General features: G+C 37.8%; 1 protein-coding gene across 2 annotated transcripts in view; it reads right to left on the bottom strand.

The window, feature by feature from the left end:
* Positions 1–298: 298 nt before the first annotated feature.
* Positions 299–19,867, bottom strand: part of PPP3CA (protein phosphatase 3 catalytic subunit alpha) — a 171,359-nt gene continuing 151,790 nt past the window's right edge. Inside the window, exons 10-14 of one of the 2 annotated variants that reach the window (XM_068187497.1) lie at positions 19,425–19,499; positions 11,806–11,890; positions 7,928–8,025; positions 5,214–5,243; positions 299–2,048 (exon numbers count right to left, since the gene is read on the bottom strand). In XM_068187497.1, the coding sequence (XP_068043598.1) occupies positions 1,855–2,048; positions 5,214–5,243; positions 7,928–8,025; positions 11,806–11,890; positions 19,425–19,499 (482 nt within the window). In that variant the 3' untranslated portion in view covers positions 299–1,854. The remainder of the gene's footprint in view (positions 2,049–5,213; positions 5,244–7,927; positions 8,026–11,805; positions 11,891–19,424; positions 19,500–19,867) is intronic. The other variant, XM_068187498.1, reaches the window with a different exon arrangement.

Raw genomic sequence — 19,867 nt, 5'->3', positions numbered from 1 at the left:
TAAGGGGAAAACACACAGAGGGCTTTTTTTCTTGTGCACTCTACTTGTTGGTTACATCCTACTCATTTTAATGAAAACCCAACATTCTAACCAGGCTTTGGGGGAAGTCTGCAGACATTCAGTAGCCTAGAATAGCTGGGTTTATTTCTTAGTAAAGAACTGACCTTGAATTGGGAAACAAGTCACTCATCTCTCATACCAGAAGTCCTCTCCTGTCCAAAGCAAAAGAGAGCAAGAAGCACATGTGTGTGGTGCCTGCGCGCTTCTGCCACTGAGTCAGCAAGAAAGGGCAGAATGCTTAAGTTCATGCACATTTTTATTGAGTAGTAATATAAAATGCTTCTTTCATTGTTACAAGTGCATGCTTTGATTGCCAACATTTCAAAGTCAAATTACAAAGGCAAGGCTGTAGGCTGTAGTGAATTACTTGGGCACTTATACAATTGTTAAAAAATATCAATGGACTGTTTGTTTTGTTTCCTTTTCTTTTTTTTAGAATGAACCAGTTGAAACCCGTAACTGATATACAAAGGGAAAAAAGTGAAAAAATTACACATTTTGTGGCACGTGACAAAACAGAACAAAATGACTAAACCATTATGACATTAACAGTTATCATGCATTTAGAATTTCACATGTAACTACAAACTTATTTAAATTTCACAAGGTTTGCTAAACATGCTACCCATCTATATGTGCACTGACAAGCTTATGTTAAAAACTTTAAGAATACTCTCCCCCCTTAGATTTTTCAAAGCTTTTTTTTGATTACAAAATTTCAAAGGCATTAAGCATTTTCTTTTTAGAGAATATAAAGTACGCCAGTATACATACATTTCCAGTATAAGTCAGATCACTAAGCGCATTACAGTCCCATACAGGCCTATACAGCCATTTTTTCTTAAAAAACATGCATAGGCAGATTTTTACAGAATATAGATGCTTTTCACTGCACTTAATATGGTGTCTTGTTCACTATACTTAAAAATGCACCACTCATAAATATTTAAATTTAGCAAGCCACAACCAAGACTTGTTTTACCAAAAAAACCCCAGAAAACCTCCCAAACCAAACCCCCCTAAATATAAACAGCAAAAAAAGATAAATGTTATTATTCCAGTTTTTTTTTAACAAAGAAAAAGATAATTGCTGCCAAATTAGTAAGGTATGTTATATTTAAAGAAGGGCATTGAAGCACACTAAAGAAACCTGAGGTAAGCATAATCTGTACAAAATTAAACTTCGCTCTCGCTCGCTCTCTCTCACTCTCTCTCTCTCTTTTTTTTTTTGGCATTTTAAACAAATTTCCAACTTTTTTTTTTTTCTTTTTTTCTCTATATTTTTAAACAGTGCCTAATTTATTTCATAGCCATTGTCTGACAAGAGTAGCAAAACATTATCAATAAATAGTCCTTATTTAGTTTGTACATTTTGTTAAAAATGTTTCGATGTTGTAGATGTTGAGTGCTGCAACTGTAAACGTACAATAGTTAGTAAGAAATTAAACAAAGTTTTCATGTCCAGTAACATAATAAAAGGCCTTTCAGTAACATAGCTAGACGTTCCCAATGTAGTAGGAAAACATGTTCATTCCCCTAACTTTGCAATATATACCAGCATGAGCTTTCATTTTTCTACAAGCATTTAAAGGCATATCCAAAGGAGGTGTCTCTCCCCAACCCGCCCTCCCACCAAATTAAAGTTGACGATCTCTTTGTTGATGATTTTTGTAAACTGAATCCAACAGCTGGCCCCCAGAGCAAATAAGCTATTATCAGAGGCAAGAACATCCCACTGCTGACGTGCAGCAACCCCATCGCGCCCAGCAGCTCAACCCCCCTCCTGGACAGTGGTCACTGGATATTGCTGCTATTACTGCCGTTGCTGTCCGTGCCATTAGTCTCTGTGGAGATTGCCTTGTTGATGGAGTTAAGGTTGGCATCGGATGGCACGTCTCTGCGCGGAGGCATTCGCTCATTAATTCGATCTAAGCCTTTGGCCTCTTCGAAGCTAGTGATCTTATGCTGGGGTGAAAATCCTTTGATAGCTAAATAAAGGATTATTGAAAAATAAAATTAGCAAGATAAAACTCTCAGCAGCTTTTCCCCCAGTTAAGCAACAAGTGTGAGAGTCCTTCTTTGGGAAGGCAGCAGTGAGAAGATCTGACACCACCACCAACTCCTTACCACACTCAGAAAGAGCTGGGGACTCACCACCACCATCCCTTCCAACACAACTATTGTTTTCAACACTATCAACTTCCAGTATTTTGTTGTCCACTGTGGTTCAGCTTAGAACACCAAGAGGCTGACATGAAACTACAGTTTGCACTTTGGAACCATGCTGAGGGCACAGCTGTGAGCTGGTGAGTTGGCATTTGCTTCATCACTTACAGCCTTAAGGACACTGTGCCTTGCCCTAATGCTCTCCATGAGGCAAAATTCCCACCTGACTTTCAAAGTTCATGCAAAAAGTGCTGGCTACTTCCAGATGGTGATGACATGGTGAGGCCACTTTGTGGGATATACATCAAAGCTAGGGAAGATCTGGGGTGACCCTACAACAAGTTGCCTTCTGTTCTCAACACAGGTGAGCTGCTTGTTGATTGCTTGGGGCAATTATCCCCCCAATACAACCCTGGACTTCTAGAAAGCAGCTTGAGTCAAACGGCAGGAACACTGCAACACGGATCAGGGATATTGTCATTTTGGAACAGCTATACAGTTTAGCTTAGGAAACGCACTGACAAAGGACCAAAGTTCCAACTGATCCTGAGGATTTATGATCTACCTTTTAGCAGCGACATGGGTGAGGCCATGCCAACCTCAGAAGGAAGCCACAGGCTGAGGAATGTTTTCACAGACTGTGATTTTTATTTTAGTCTCTCTAATTGAAGTGTTGCAGATATTTAGATTTAAAGCAAAAGAGAAAAAAAGCACTGTAGGCAAACAGCAGGTCACAGCCCTGTAGATCAGCCTTCTGTGTGTTTTTTCCTCTTATCTGTACCAATTCAATGCACTGCACTTCCAGAACTGGAATTTCTGCTAGGCCTCTATCATAACATGCCATAGAGCAGAAATGACGCGTTAGTACCAGGAAACCGCAAACTCCCTGGGGAGAAAACAGTAGGGGAGTTTCAGGGATCCAATTCAGTATTCCTTCTCCCCTTTTCACCTTACCCCCAAGTACTCTCCTTCCTATGTGCAGTCCCGATTCTGGACAAGCTGGTAACGTCTGTTAAAAAAAAAAGCCTAACATCCAAAACCTCAGAACATCTCTGATACCAAGCAACCACTCCCTGTATTTAGTGGGGAGCAAGAAAAGGCTTTTTTTCATGCTGATTGTGCCAACCTTTCCTGTGAAAAATTATAGATCCTGTTTGCCTCAGGACTTAGTTCTTTAGCCAGTTTCACAAATGTTTCATTGGAACTTTATGAAGTGCACTTTTAACATGTATTATACTTCAACTCAGAAAAACAACAACATAATGGTGATTAGTCAAGTGAGCAGGGATGGAGCAGTGAAAACAAAACAGGTTGTACAGTGAGTTTTCTTAATGTTTGCCCTTTGGGTTGGCATTTTTTTATTTACCTTCTACCACAAAATGAAGATGTCTAATAAGCACCCATGCCAATCCCTTACAGCAATAGTTTAATGGATGGCTGCACTGAAGCTGAAGCAGTTGCCGTGTCCTGGAGCTTGCCAGCAGCACAGCCCAGTTGGTGTTATTGGGCCCTGAAGGACAACTGGTGAAACTTCTCCTGCACCAGAAGCTTCACCTGTGTAGAGCAGTAGTTGTGACTATGGTGACGGTGCCTAACTAGCAAGGATGGCAAATCAAGAATGAACTTGAGGGGTGCATGTTGCTGGCAGGGGGGCACATTAAGGGATTGTATTTCCAGCAGACACATTATTGTCTGCAACACTAAGGAAGGTGCTCTGCTGTAGTTGCTGATCAGACAACAAATATTAGCAGGTTACATTGAGAGTCTACTAAAACACAACACAGAGTCACAGAAAATCACAGAAAACAGCCAAACTGTCAACAAGAATGCACACTGCAGATTAGAGATTGCTGATAGGAATAGATAATTCCAACATAAATAGCAGCTTACTCACTGCTATTTAGAAAGCAGTTGTATTTTCTCTTACTTGTTTGTTCTGTAATTTTATTCACTGCTTTACAAAATTCAAAAACAAATTCAACTGGCCGAAAGGGCACATCTTACCAAAGGACAACAATCACAATCAAAGATTTTTTTTTTTAATTAACTAAAAAAAAATACCCACAGAAAATTTGAGAGGGGCAAGAACAAAATACAACTGAAGAATTTTGTTTTAAAGGGGAATTCTGAAAATTCTTCTTCCAAAATTTTATAATACTGAACAAATATTGTACATCTACATTGCAGTACATGGTTACTTAGATTTTACCTGATGTGTTAAAAATTGTTAAGGGTTAAATTAAGAGGTCTGTCAACAAAACACCAGTTTTCAATACTGAACATTCAGAAATCTTCTAAGGCAGCCAGTCACTTTATATGCAGCTAAAATGGTGCCTGTGTTAATGGTTGCTCTAACGTAAATATCCAGTGTGTAAACTGCCACTACCAAAAGAAGCAGACATCTTGCAGACAAATGTCTCATATTGTTTTACTTTTAAAGGGAAACAGAAACATGCTGTATTATAACAAAAGACCAATAAATTTTTTTATTAGTGACCTAAAAGAAAGGAAACAAACTGAAGCATAAATAAAGAAAAAGTGGGAAAGAAACAACAACAAAAGGAGAGAATATATAAAAAGCTATGTGTTTTCTTTGACCAGAAATTGCTGAGCATAGTTTGAGCGAGCCTCCAGTGCACAGCTTTTGAGCTATGTGTCACAAAGCATTTACGAGCTGCTGCCAAGTTATGTCCCATGAAATCCACGTTCCCTGATCTCCTCCTGTGGCATTACTCAGTACTTGGTTCAACATACAGCAATTCCAACGTGTTTGTAACTTACAGAAAGAGAAAAATCTCAAGAGCAGCAACAGAAAGAAAAACCAAAAAAACACTTTTCCCCTTTAAAGCAATTACATTTTGGTTAATACCGAGCCACAATTGTTAGCCCAACACCCACACAATCTGTACAAGCTACAGCAAAATGAATACACCCAGCAGAGCCCTTATCTGTTGTGGCACCAACAGAAAGGGGACTGGCCAATTTACCTTCATCAGCCTCAATAGCCTCAACAGTAGCTGAAGAGAAGAAAGGGGTTGCAAAACGAATGAGAAAAAATGAGCAGAGGATTTCAACTCTAAGAACAAGTCAGTGAATAGCAAAGGAGCTACAACACTAATGTTACTGTAAGTGCTGGATTTTGGCAAAACAGACACACAGAGAAATGTTTACACAAAAACAATAATTTGCAGATTGAATTAAGCTAGACTTTGTTTTAAAGCAGAAGTTTCACAAGCTAAAAGTTTTTAAAGACACATTTAAGAAGTTTTCTTTTGACTCAAAAGAACTACAAAATGTAAATGTCTTCCATATTGCACATCTGACCTGAAAAGGTCATTATATAATTGTCCCAACTCTCAGTAAGAGCAGTTTGACTTGTCCTGTCAAAATAGAACAAAAAAATGGCATAAAGCCATCACACAAAATTCATACAACTTACAACATCAGCTTGAAAAGTACTGATGCCAGTGGAAGGCAAAGGAATTCCATATACAACTTAGAATTATTTTTTCCTCTCTCCTGACTAAAAGAAACATCCCCACAGCATGGGATGCTCAGAAAGCTTTGCCTTTGCTTGCAACCTTGCCCAGTCTGCTCCATCTGTAAACTTTATTTTTGCCAATCCAGTCTCTGAAAAACAACATTTTGCTAATATTTTATTTAAATCAATGGATATAGACCTAAGATTGACTGTTGGACTTCCAAAGTTGCAAAGCCTGGTCAGAGAGAGCAGAACTTGTAACTGGGAGATTGCTGCAATGTTATGAATACCATGTTACCACTGTTGTGAAACCACTAATCATTATTAAACATACTTCCATTTGAATTTCACCCATCAGCTTTGGTATGCTTTTTTTTTTACCCTCAGAGATTTAGAAGCTGATGCAAATCATTAAATGCAATCCAATATCGAATATGATTTAAAAGAAAATTTGATTTTCAAGAATTTCTCTGGTTTAGAGAACAGCTTAAGAAATCAAGTTTTCAGGAAGTCCTCTCTTGTTTTTTGTCTTGTTTTCCCCTACATAAAACCCATTTTTGTTTTTTTTTTTTCCCAGTTAGGATGTTAAATATGGATTAAGATATATTCTAAAATATCTATGCTATTATCTTGCTGCATGGGGAAATGAGAGGATTTAACCCTCATGCACCAAGGTAAGCCTATGCCTCTCAAGCAGCAGAGCGAGAGAGATGGCCAAAAAACAAAGAACAAAACCAACACAAACTTTAAAGAAAAAGAAACAGGATAACTAGGATGAAAAACTAAAATGAATAACCAGATCCAAACCAGCATTGACACATTAGAAAAAATGATGACTAAAATGTATACTTCCACAACAGAACATACTACTCACATTTTCTGTTAATACATATGGCAATATGTGTGCTTAACAGAAACTATATGAACTTCAGAGTATTTGGTGAATGGGGTACTATGTGTTAACTAATGCAGAAGCTTGTGTATAGTAATGTTTTACTGAGCCAGAATACTGCAGTATGAGGAGATTTTACTTTTAGCCATTGTAACATGAACATTTGGCAATTTTCTCAAATTCATTTCTATTCCTAATATTTTGCCAGGGCAACAATAGCATTTACTTGGACCAAATTTTCTGACAAATGTAAAGCAACTACGTGGAGAAAAGCCTAGGTGAAGACCACAAACCCATTAAGAAAGGCCTCATGTGAAATCATATTGCAGCATTTCCAAAGCAGAACGTTACTATGTCCATAACACACAAGTCATCAACAAGAAAAAAGAGAAGGGAAAAAAGGGGAAAAGAGGTTTACCACCATATACCTGAATCTTCTAGATAAAAAGAGACAGTAAAGGGAAAAATAGAGAAAGAATGCTCCAGAAAGGAAACAGGAAAACAAGAGGCTGAGACTGTGTCAAGGTTATAAAGCATTTCGATTTCTTACATCTACTGCCAACAGAACCTCAATAAATGAGAGACCTTTATGTGTGCCTGCAATATACTCTACAGCAGTACACACAGAAAAAAAAAGGAGAGCTTCCAGTAATAAATTAAACACTTTGCACTCCTTCTTCCAAAAGGAAACAAAGGCAGCCCTACCACAGACTTACCAATTTCCTGTAACAAGAAGCACTTGGTATAAAATTGACAATCTATTGTGTTTGTGGACAAGGCAAAGATGGTGTTTGTAAGAGCCTCCCTTCACTTGGGCTTAAATCAGAGTGGAATTGTTCTCACGTTGTCACCTAGAATTTCTAGGAGTGAAAATCTAATTCTAGACTTATTTTCCGTTGGTGACTCTCTATGAGGAAGAACAAATTAGATAAAATAAGGGTTTGAGTGTCATTAGCTAAGCCGAACCTTCAGTACTCCATGTATCAAGGTCTGCTTTTTAAAAAAAAAACCCAAAAGATGCTCTGAACTGTGGAAAGAGTGCATTTCACATACAATCCTGAGCCACCGTTCTGAATAGTTGATTTTCAAGGGCTCCCCCCTCCCACCCTTTCTCTGAGAATTGATGGTATGTAGTAAGTCTTGAGATGTGGCCTTACATGAACTGCTCTCAAATGCTCCAGCACAACGAGCTGCCTGTTTTTTTCTGTCCTTTGTTGTTTTTGTTTTTTTTTTTCCTGAGACAGCTGTGGTTACTTTTCTTAGGTTCTGCAGTTGAAAACCAATTGTTTTTTGTACACAGGACAAGACACAGAGGCAAACAGGCTTACCGCTTTGCAGTGTTTGCTTTCCTCCAGAGAGCACACCACTGGGCAGCATTCCTGTTGGAGTCAAACCTTTCAGCGTCAGCACACTCTCACTCTCTTCTCTGCAAAAGTCAAAAAACAAATAAAAAATAAAACCACCAAAAGTAAGTAAATGTCTTTTTTAAAAAACATGACATATGTTTTAGACATCTTAAGCTACACATGCCCCGCAATTATTTTGTCATCTCCAATCTCCTTGTCAAGAGAGACTGAATTTGGTGATAACATCAACACCAATGAAGTCCTCTTCACTGCTGTGTACATGGTTAACCTTAGCATCACACCATATGCAACTCCTACTGTAGTTAACAATATAACCTGTACCGACAGAACAATACATCTGTCAACTCAAATCTGACAGGAGAAGGACCGGAAGGACCAGATATCGCCAGCAATGCATGTAGGCATCTTTCACTGAGTGGTCCAAAATCAACTTAAGCTGTTAGTGTGCTCTTGTCTGCACTAGCAGGCAGGTGCATTATTTATTGATGATCACCAGCCACTTAAAGAAAGGCAGCTATAAGCTCATTAAAATTAATAAGCATTTCCATCCTTGCTAGTACTGTCCTTAATAGTTTTGTATGCTAAAAATAATATGGATTAAATAAAATTGTTTTAGGAAACCGAAATATGCTTTGCTGGTCTCCAAATACATCCGAGTTTTTAAATACACGGCTACAGGAATACAATAGCTCTATCCAGAGAGGCCTTTAAGTAAAGCTTTCTACAAGGACTGTAATGCTGCCTGTGATGACATACTTTCTCAGCAGCAAAATTGACCCAAATTCCTTAAGAGAAACCTATTTTTAAGTGCTTTACTTTGAAGTCTATAATGACACTAAGCTAGAGGAAGCAAATACAAAGACATAATTTAGTTCCACATTCACTTGAGGATAATGTGGTTTTGTCTATAAAAAGTGTCTCTCATCAATTCTACTACTTACAATTTTCTTTGGACCTACATGCCCTGAATTACTCACGTATTTGAAACAACTCTTGTTTACCTACTATATATACTCTTCAAATTCTATTTTTAGTTTGAAAATAATTCTGCTTGCACTCACTTTTCATTATGTAATAGTCAAAATCAAATTGTGACTATTTTGCTTCCAAGTTTCCCAAGCAATTAGAACTAACGCAAGAGCAAAATATTTTCAGAATTAACACAGTATTTTAATCATAAACAGTTACACAGCAAAGCTTTTGCTTTCTCTCAATTATTCAGTGCATTAAATATATTTCTTTTTTTTTTTAAATTCAACTGCAATGGCACTTTTAGCTTCACCCTCATGGGTGAAGTTTACCGACTGTATTTTTACTACCATTAAACCACATATGCACAAGAAAGACATGTGTCAAAAATATCAAGATGGTGTTCCTTCATTTCTATTTGATGTCATTTATTTTTATTTCAAAAAAAGGCTAATAGACTGACTAAGTATTCTTTTAACCTCTCTCCAGTCTAAATATACCAAAAGAAAAGTCAGACTTGAGAAACAAAGTCGGAGAGAGGCAATGACAAGGAATTGTGAAGTCTTCCATTTAGTCAAAGTCAATCTTTCTACAATATCTATTTTCATCAAAGCTCATTTATAACTTTTGAAACTCAATACAACACTATTTTGATGTCAATTTTTTTTCACTAAAATGGCTGAAATTATTTCAGCTTTACATTCAAGTTACATCACTGAGGAAAGGGACCACTCAAGACCAAAGTTCTTTGCAGATGGTCAGATTAGGTGCTAATCATTCAGAAAGATTTCAAGAATTAGTGAGATAAACTTCATAAAACACAATGACTTGAACAGGAACACCAAAGTTTTCCAGAGCTGGCTGGTATATAGATACATGATAGATGACGGCGTCACTGCAGTCTTAGGGTTACACACAACTACCTGACACTTGTGTCTTACCTGGATTATGCTGGCAAGACAGAAAAAAATATCCCAGGTTTTTCTACAGGAATAGTGTTTACAAGATTACCTTGTGAATTTTTTACTGTCCAGCAGCCTGCCACCCAACTGAGGAGCATCAGCCTTTCTCACAAAAAAGAGAACAAGTATTCCCAGTGGTGGCTGGGATGAAATGTCACACTCACCCCCCCTGGAAGACTTGTCACCAAAACCATGCATTATGAGGACCTGTTTATTTGCTGAATATGCCTTGGATCACAGTGAGAATGTGCTGTATTTGCTGGTTAAATTTAAGGGAGATCAAATCTACTCTTCATCTTCAGTCTTTCCTGCAAAGCTTTCAGGACCATCAATAATCAAGAGCTGTAAAAGGCTGTAGTGGTTTTGCCTGGGGTAGACTTAATATGAGGCTTATGCATATCGTTGTAGACAGAGCACATGCAGGAATTGTTCTGTATCCCTCTTCCATCCTTGAAACCATTGAAAAGCTTCTGCCCTACAGATATCTTTGAAAAAGTCTGACACATGGGTGATGTCAATCATCTATGAGTTGTAAAACCTCAAACGTATCAACTGATTATCCAGTTTCAGATCCTTCTGCTTATTAAGGTTCACAACTCTTGTGAACTAATCCTATATATAAAAAGGCGGTTCACAATGGAATACAGTCAATCCAGAAGCTGTGGTTCAAGGTTATGGGAGAAAGCCAAATTCCCAAATTTTGTTTGTTCAACTATCATTAAAGAAAAATAGTTGTGCTGTTTTATGAAGGTGGTAGCAGCCACCTCCAGGCTCCCTGCCAGAATTGGTACAGAGAAGCAGGTGGAAACATTTGATTGCTCCCCCATCTGGTTTAGGGAAACACATGATGCCAAACTATTTTTATGGGCATCACTTTGAAGCAGCTCCTGCATCACCAGTAAGTCACTTGTAACACTTTGGGATCCCCAGGTACAAAGCCCTCCATCTCAGTTTGCTATTTAAAGCTATGCTGCTGCAATCTGCAAGGTGTGGGTGAGCTGCTGTGCCCATGCAAAGCCCTACAGAGAGCCTGCCCACGGCTGGCATACTGCGTTCAAAGCAAGCAAGTTGGACAGTTTCCACTGAAATTAAATAGTAGATTCTTCAAGTAACTACTTTATTTATTCTTCTTAAATCAATCATGAAATCATAACAGTAAATGTTTTAGAACTCTCTTGATTTTTCATTAAGCATAATAGCCATCAACTGACTCCAGCAGACCAACATCCAGCTTCCTAAGGACAAAATCGCTCGCTGAAAGGGAAGGAGAACTGTATTTTCTATATTTAGACTTCAGCACAGTACAGCATGTTTTCTCTTCTGCTCATAGACATCAAATGGAGAGTTCTAAACATTGGGTAGCAATTAGTTACTCATGTTCATGTGTTTGGGGGAGTGCAGCCCAAAGGAACAAGCTGCTGTTGCCTGCACAACCATTTCCTGGATTTCTCTGTAAATAACCCTAACACTTTCTTCTTTAGTCATTGTTACTTGTGGCTGTAGCAACATCTGTGGGTGACAAAGTGTGACAGTTGACTTCTTTTTTAATGAGAGGTGATGTATAACATACCCTTTGCCCAGATTTAATGCTTGCCTCACAGTGGCTAAAAGTTAATTAGTACACTTGGTCAGTAAAAGTTTTTTAAAAAGGTAACTGGAATTTTTTTTTGCTGATGTTTTTGTTTGTCTTTTTTATATTCAGCAAAAGCCCCAAGGAAGACTATTTAGAGCCAAAACAAATAGCACCATTGTATAAATAAAACAATCTCTAAAAGGTTTCAGTAGAACTCAGTTGGGTGATATACTAAAATAGCAAATTTGCTGTTTGATTAACAGTTGAGTGCTCTGAGTAACCATTCAAAGATATCATTCAACACTAAAAAAAACTAAACCAGCATAAAACTTTACCTTAACACTGAGAAAACTCTAGCCATTTTTCCTATTGCTCGTATCTTGTTCCTTATAACCTCCTTTCGAGCAGCAGCTGTTGCGCCTATGGAAAAGATATTAAAAACTGTTATAGGGATTTGTAAACAATTAATCACTAAATACTCTCAACAATAAATAAAAGAAACATCTTATTAATGCTACAGTTTGCCAAACTAAGTCACATTTGTAATCAAGACTGAAAACACTTTTTCTCATTCCTAGTTAAAAATCACTCAAAGATAATAAAACCTAAGGGCAGAGCCCTGGAAACGAGCATGAGATGGTAGGGGTTGTGTTGGCTGGCAGCGGCTAAGAGAGTTCCACAGAGCAACTTCCTCCTAATCACTGCTATGGACTGCTCAAAATTACAATTTCTTGGAAATTTGTGAACTCACACAAGACTTTGCCTTAAAAAAAAGGTATAGTGTAACACAGACTACAGTTTGGCTGAGTTTGAGGTGTACTTGTTACTTGGATATCATCAAAATCTGTACATGCAAGAGAGAACCACCGGAATGGAAAAAGCAAACCATACTTATTACAAAGGATCCCCCACGTCTCCAAGAAAATGTTCTGCTATACTCAGAAAGCAGTTTCATTAATTATCACAATCACAACACATACATCACGAAGATTTCTCCTAAAGGTATCTGAAGGACAGCTAACCTGACTTGTGTGGATGCTGCCTGACAACTCCTGCCTGTTCAGACACCACTACACATCACTGTAACGGTTCCCTCTTGTTACTCCAGAATTCAAGGGCAAAAATGAAAATTTCTGTTTTCAAATCTTATCAAATTGATCCATTTTGTAGAGCCCATCAGGGAAGATAAATCAGCAGAAAGGGGCAAAAATGAGGAGGACAACATTAGTGAAGAATATGCTTGGATGAAACCGGACAAGTGGCAATGGAATCAGAACTGGCTTCAGCATGCAACAATCAAACACCTCACAACACCACACACCATCTTTCCTGCCCTGAAAAACTGTTATGACAGGAGCCCAAGGTCATGGAATTAATGAACTCAATGGATTTTTTTAGGGATAGCCCACAGAAAAAGGAGAATTATACCTGTGTGTTTATCTATCAAAAACAGGAAAGGTGATGGTGTACTGGAAAATGTGGGACCTGATGTGATATACCAGGATACTGTCCTGGTTCTGAATGGAATAAAGTTAGCTTTCTCCTTAGAAGACACTCAGAATGATGGCTTTCAAATCTCCCACACATAAAGATAAAAATATAAAGTAAATATTAAAACATATAAAGATAAAAAGAGATATGAACACTTGGGCATAAATATCTAATTCTAGACAATAAAGAATGGGAGAAACAGCTGTAACTCAGCTGTAACTGAATTAATGTAATATACTTTAAACAGCTTAATGAAAAGTTTAAATAAAACAGCACTGATTCAGCTGGGTTCTCCAGGAACAGAAGGTGGTACCTTTCTGCCTCAGTACTATGATCTCACAGAACTGTACTCTCAAGACAGACAAGACATGGTTTTCAGCCTTTCCCATTCTGAAAACAGTTAAGCATGATTTGTCTTCCTTTCTTCCCTCTAAGCATCACAATCCCTACTTGCTTATTACAAGTCCACACTGTTCTGGTGTATCTTATAAGAATATTCAAAAAGTTGAACAGCAACTAAGACTACTGTCTAGAATATTTGAGAACTGAAAACTGGAACTATTATTTATGACTGAAGTGAAATATAACATCCTACACTTAAGTACAAAATAAGAATGGAAAAAAACCCCTTCCTTAACCATAAAACACAACAGGCTCAAAAGGAGTATTTTGTATCTCATTGATACACATAAAAGTTATTAAAAAAATATACTTTAATTGGTCTCCACTGAATTTCCTAATGCAACAAATCTGTGAAAATTATATATGTTTAGTAAATATTAGTAATAATTTTATTTATCCTCTATGGCTTTATTAACAAATGCACCTGATATTCACAATGTTTTATTGCTCTGTTAGTTTTGACTGAATATCACTAACCTCACAGCATATGGATTTCTTAACTATTTATACATGAATCTTAGACTCACATTCCAAGTGTGGCTAGTTTAATATTTTGACATTCACTATTACTGAAAATCCCGATGAATTACTTGAGCTACACTTAAGCACACACCTATGTGAAAGTAAATGAGTCAAAACCTGAGAACTGGCTATAGGTAAAAGGGTTAATTTTAGCCCTTGCAAACATTGCCTGATATCCTCTTAAGAGTCTACCTTCCTTTCTTAAAACCATAGACTCATTTAGGCTGGAAAATATCTTTAAAAGATCTTCCAGGATCTAAACAAACCCTTTTTGAATGAAGGAACTTTAAAAAAAAGTTTAAAGTTGAAGTGTGAAAAGTACTTAGGTGGTAATATAAAAGCTTTGAATCTTACTTCAGTGATTTAACAAGTTCTATTGGATTTTGGATTGGTATCAAAACAGAATCTGCAAGCTGGATATGAAGGATTTATATGAAAGGTAATTTAAATCTTCAGATTAAGAAGCACAACAAGGCAAAAAAAGACTGTAAATGCTGACAATACTCTGAGACATAGGATTGAACAGATTTAAAACAGTGCTGAGTAAAAAAGTCAACCCCAAACCTCTCACTGGTATCCTAATATATATTATGTAGTTAAGCATTAGGAAAATTAATAAAACTTGAGCCTTCCAACTTATTGAATACCTTTCTTCTGCGCACAAATGGGATCTTCTTATGAATTCCAAAGAGGGGAAAAGAAAAAGATCAGTGATGTTCGTAGAATGAAAATAAAAAATAATACAGAACATTTGACAACATCAACGGAAATGTAATGTTTAAGTAAAGTCTGAAAAACAGAAAAGAAACAAATTAAGCAGAGAACATCCAAAAGGAAAGAAACAGATTGAAAATGAGAGGGGAAAAAGAAAATAAAGAAACCTTTTCAGCTTAAAGCCTTGTTAGTAGGTTTTGCAGGAAATCAACATGCAGGCAGGAGACCAGCAGCAGCGTCACCACCTGTTGAACACAGGCTTTCTCCTACATTATTGCTGCTGTTTTGATAAGGCTCATCACTTCTCAAAAACACACCCACCCTGGCCACATGGGGTGTGCCTGCATGATGATGCCTCTTTTGTTAAAAGGGTCAAACTGAATCCTCCAGTTATCTCACAGAGTAGCCTACTGTCACAGCCATGTCTGCTGCTCCTACCAGCACTTATGCCACCCGCTGCACGCCTGCCTTTGTCCAAATGCTCCAGCAGCTCTCAGTCAGCAAATTCAAATGCCACCACTGTGCAAGGTACTGCATTTTAAAATCAGCTGTTTGAGGGCAAGATAAGTGCAGCACTTGGTGCCCAGGCACAACTGCACCATGGCACATGCTCTGGGGACACTGGGCATCTAGTGCATGCTGCTAGGTTGGTCCAGAGGCAGAGCACACCGATGTGCCGTAATGCGGCTCACAGGAAAAGTGCTTTGGGCATGGAAACAACCACATCTGGCCAAATCATAGAGTGAATAAAAAATACAAAGATCACATTAAATTTCACTCTGTCACCAATTCACAGAAATTAAGTATGCACTGCAGCCCAGCCTTGCTGGTTTGGAGGAAGAACAAATACAAACCACTGGGAAAACCCCTTCATTTCTCTCCCAGCTAAAAATCAACTCATTGGCAAGCTAATACACTCTCATCAGGCAGTACCATAAAGATCTGTATCAAGATATTGGTAAGTAACAGACCTAAGGACAAGACCCTTGCTTTTGCTCTGTCAGTCTCTGTTGGTTGCTGCTGAGCTGGCTCCAGGCACAGTTTACTGTACTGAGAAGATGTGGCAAATATCACATACTATTGCTTACAGCAGAACCAGGTTATGATTGGCAGGAGACATTTGACTTGGGAATTCTCTTTAGGTTGGAATTACAGCACTGTATTGGGAAGCTGTTTTCCAACAAAGGCATAAATGCTGTAGCTAATGGCTCTGACTGTGGCTTTTCTGTGAGAAGGCTGAGAGCTACAATGTTGAAGGCAATACAAAAAAATTTGTAGATAATTTAGGAGAGTCTTCATGCCAAATCATGATAAGGATGCATACAAAACAAGCAGTGCATTTGTGTCAAATTGTTTATTGCATTATTGTACCCTTTTAATTAGCAGTTTAGTTTATTCAATCAAATGCATGAGGCCAGAAATGTTGCTAATTAAAACAAAACAGAACTCTGACTGTATGCTCACTAGGTAGAGGTATTTGCAGCTCCTGTTGCTAAGTGATATGTTTGATCCACAAACATACAGCACATGAACTAACATTTGCCCAATACATTTTTTTCTGGATCAGATTATATTGCAACCACCACAGCAAACAGGAAAGAGAAAGTACAGCAAGAGGAAACTATCAGAGATAAGGAAACTTGACCTATCATGTTCTCTCATTTTTAAAGTGAGTGAAACCAAAAGGCCAATACAGGCCAGCAGGGACATATGGGATAAAGGGCATTACGATATTTAGGCTTTTTTCACAGTAAGCTTACACAGAAACTGCCTACAACAAATTGATCAGATCCCCATGATGTATTTCCTTAGGGGGGAAAAAACAGTGAGGGGGCAGGGGAATAAAAAAAGGAATACATGCTGTTGAGCATCCTGCTCATGGCTAGATGCAACGTACATGACTCAGAACTAAAAATAATAAATAAAAAAGGGCTCACAAGAACACCATGCAGTGAAGTCAGGCAATACTGATGGGGCTTTGTTTTGAAGGAAGGAATGAGAGGGGAAGATAGAAGGCAAGAAAATGTAAAAGAAGGTAACGAATGATCAGTGCAAACCATAGTGATGGACCATTCTCACTACATGTGGGAACCCAGGTCAGGGCATGTTCAAACTGCAAGGAGAGAAAGGAAATCAGCAGTGAGCCCTGAAAACTATTGATGATCTAAAAATAGCAATGATTTTTAAGAATCATTCCATAAAACAAAATGCATCTGCTGTTGCAGATATCGGGCATTTCCTTCTAAGGAAAATACTGCTAAAAAATATCAGCAGTTAAACAGGACTAGTCTTTCAAGGAAGCTGGACAGAAATTACTGAGGAAGAACAGTGGAAATATGGAGCCACTAGAAGACTGTCAGCAGACAGTCCTTAAAGAAACAGTTCTGATTAAGCTGGTAATCATTCTGGTCTGTTTCACTGAGAACATAAATGAAACATCTTGTACTTCTCTTCCCCAAAAGGCAAGGCTTTCAGGGAAATAAAAGAAAAAAAAGAAAAACGAGAGGGAACTCAACTTGAGAGAAAGAGAATTTTTGTTTGCTGTACAGATAAGAAATCAGAACCCAATAAGAAATCATTACAGATATCAGCTTCTATTTAAATTTAAATCAACCTAAAATTTACTTCTATGTCTAAATCCTTCAGTCTCTTCCATGTGTACAATCCCCATGAGCCTAACATGTCCAATGGGCTGTAGGTAAAAGTGTGAGCCCACAGCAAGCTGCAGCACCAGTGCCACAGAGCCCATTTTACAGCTCGAAGGGGACTGATTACCTGGGAAAGCAGACATGAACATATGTCAGCTCTGGTTTTTAGCTACACATGCTAAAGACAACTACATTTCTATTATCTTCCTTACCATAATGTTTTACACAGAGAAATCATTCATACAAAAAAACCTGAGAGCAGATTTAGGTAACTGTATTAGTGGTACAGTAGTAGGAATGGTTTAGTTATTCTTCAGCTGGAAACTCTCCTGCTGTTAGATATTGTTACTCAGTACACACACATGCGAGCCCAGAGGATTCCAGCCTGTCTCCCTGCTTAGACACCTGCAATGCTGCAAACTCTAAGTGTGGAGCAGTGCCATGGCAAAACTCCCAGGGAGGTGGGATGGGGGTTCACTCTCCTCTCAGAATCCCTAACACCTCCCTGTTTCTGATTCTGCTTTGGAAAACATGCCCTTGAACTGTAACTTAGGGATGGGAAAGTTGACACACCAAAGTTTTAGAAAATGAGTACAGGCATTGACCTTGTCTATGCCCAATGGAAGCTTACAGTACAACTTTAAAAGGAAGTATTAGGCCAAGGCTGAATTAATTTAGAAATCTTTCCCAAAAAGTTTTTGCTTTGGCATTGCAATCAGTGGGATTTTAGCCTGTGCTTAAGAGCTTTCCTGAGCCAAAGATTTTAAGCACATGGTTTGTTACTACTGTATTTAACTTGACACAGTTTTTACTCATCGGATGCCTCCACACAATTTCACACGCTACTTTAATTACACAGTAGTGACTTATTTAAATTTAATGAGAAAAAAAAGGGACACAGTATTCAAACACGTGTTTTCTTCTCTTCACTGATTATGAGTTTCAATAATTCAGTCTATGTCCCAAGTCCTGCAAGATAATTGTTCATGTCCGCACTCTGTGGCCGATGTAGAACAGGGAATTCCATCCGGTTTTTCAGAATAAAATCAAAGTACTATCATCTATACCAGTCTTCTCCATCACAAAGGAAACATTTTGCAAAACCGGTGATCTAGGTTCCTGTTCCACAGATTAAAAATAAATGCTTTGAAAGAGAATCTTAATTATTAATTACAATTTCATTAAATATTTGTCTTACTTTAAAGTTCTCCATTCTCCTAGTTCATTCATTCATTCTGCCTAAAAACATCCTGAGAATATTCAGTAGTGTTGGATTTTTCCAGGTTCTTCTTTTTTAAAATTATTTCTTAGTATTTCTGTCCTTTTCATGGATTCTTTTTTGTTAGATAGATTAGCTATGATTACTTTTCCTAGATTTTTTAAAAACTGAGAACATTCAGAGTAGGAATGCCAGGGATACACGGGATATTTTTCAGCTTTTCTCAATTGAGAAGGGACATTTTAGACAGTTGATATTTATTCTTGCAGAGCCTAACAGAAAATTATGTCTAAGAAAATAAACTGACTTTTAAGAATCTACAAGTTTTAAGATACAAAGTACCATTTACAGTCAAACCAACAGCTACAGGGCAACTAACCATCAACCCAAAGGATAACAGAACTGACCATTTCTCTCTTGGCAGAAATGTCAGGGTAAAAACATTTCTATCTGTGTTTACATGCTTATTTTTAATGATTCTATTGCTCTTTAAAGCCTTTTAGACTCACAAGTGCATCAAAAGAAGTGACTAAAGAAATACCTCAAGTACAAGTCTTCCAAAGTAGCAGTACCTGTATTTTGGGAAGGAACTCCACAGGAAGCTTTTTTCATTGCAGGCAGAATATTTCTCTGACATAATTAAATTCATTATGAGAATACCCGTCATCTTTTGCATGAAATTATCTGACCCCTTCGTGACAACACAACACAAGATTTTGTGGAGGGAAATGCAGGTTTTTTAACCAGATGACTGGGATAAAGAAAAGATTTAGAACAGGGCAGATCCATTAATTCTTTCTGAAGCATAATAGAAGCAAATCCCTTGGAGTCTGGCACAACAGTTGCTTTCAGTGGCATAGAATTCAGCTGGGACTCAGAAAATGATTTCACAGTTAGTAAATAAACTTTTAAAGTAATTCCAAGGCAAACAATCTCAACTAAGGGTAGAGGTTCTTACCATCAAATCCATCTTCCTCTGTTCCCAGTTCATCATCTGAGCAGATATTCAGCACGTTTACCAGCATCTCTGTCACTAAAATGGAAAACAAGTGCAAAATGTTGATATTAAGCTTCCCTGGTCTGTCAGAGAGCCAACTCCAGCTGTAGTAGGGTGAACAAAAATTCAGCACAATAATGGCACCCGCTTTTTAAACAACAGGACCTGTAGTATTAGAAGCTGAAAGTGTCCTGTGTAGCTAATAAAAAGTACAAGTTTCCACAAATATTTTTCCCAAGACAATGAAGAAAACAAATAAAAAAAATTTTCTCATGATCTCTCTTTTTGCAGCTTTCAGTGATGTAGGTAACATTTGTTTTCTCCCCCTCAACACATTTTTAGCCTTTCGCTCAACTTGGATAACAAAGTGACCCCTTTCCTCTTGCTCCTAATGGGAACATTCC

The sequence above is a fragment of the Anomalospiza imberbis genome, chromosome 4 (assembly GCF_031753505.1).
Source record: "Anomalospiza imberbis isolate Cuckoo-Finch-1a 21T00152 chromosome 4, ASM3175350v1, whole genome shotgun sequence".
Classification (NCBI taxonomy): domain Eukaryota; kingdom Metazoa; phylum Chordata; class Aves; order Passeriformes; family Viduidae; genus Anomalospiza; species Anomalospiza imberbis.
The sequence above is the reverse complement of the archived record's forward strand: the minus strand, read 5'-3'. Positions and strand labels throughout refer to the sequence as shown.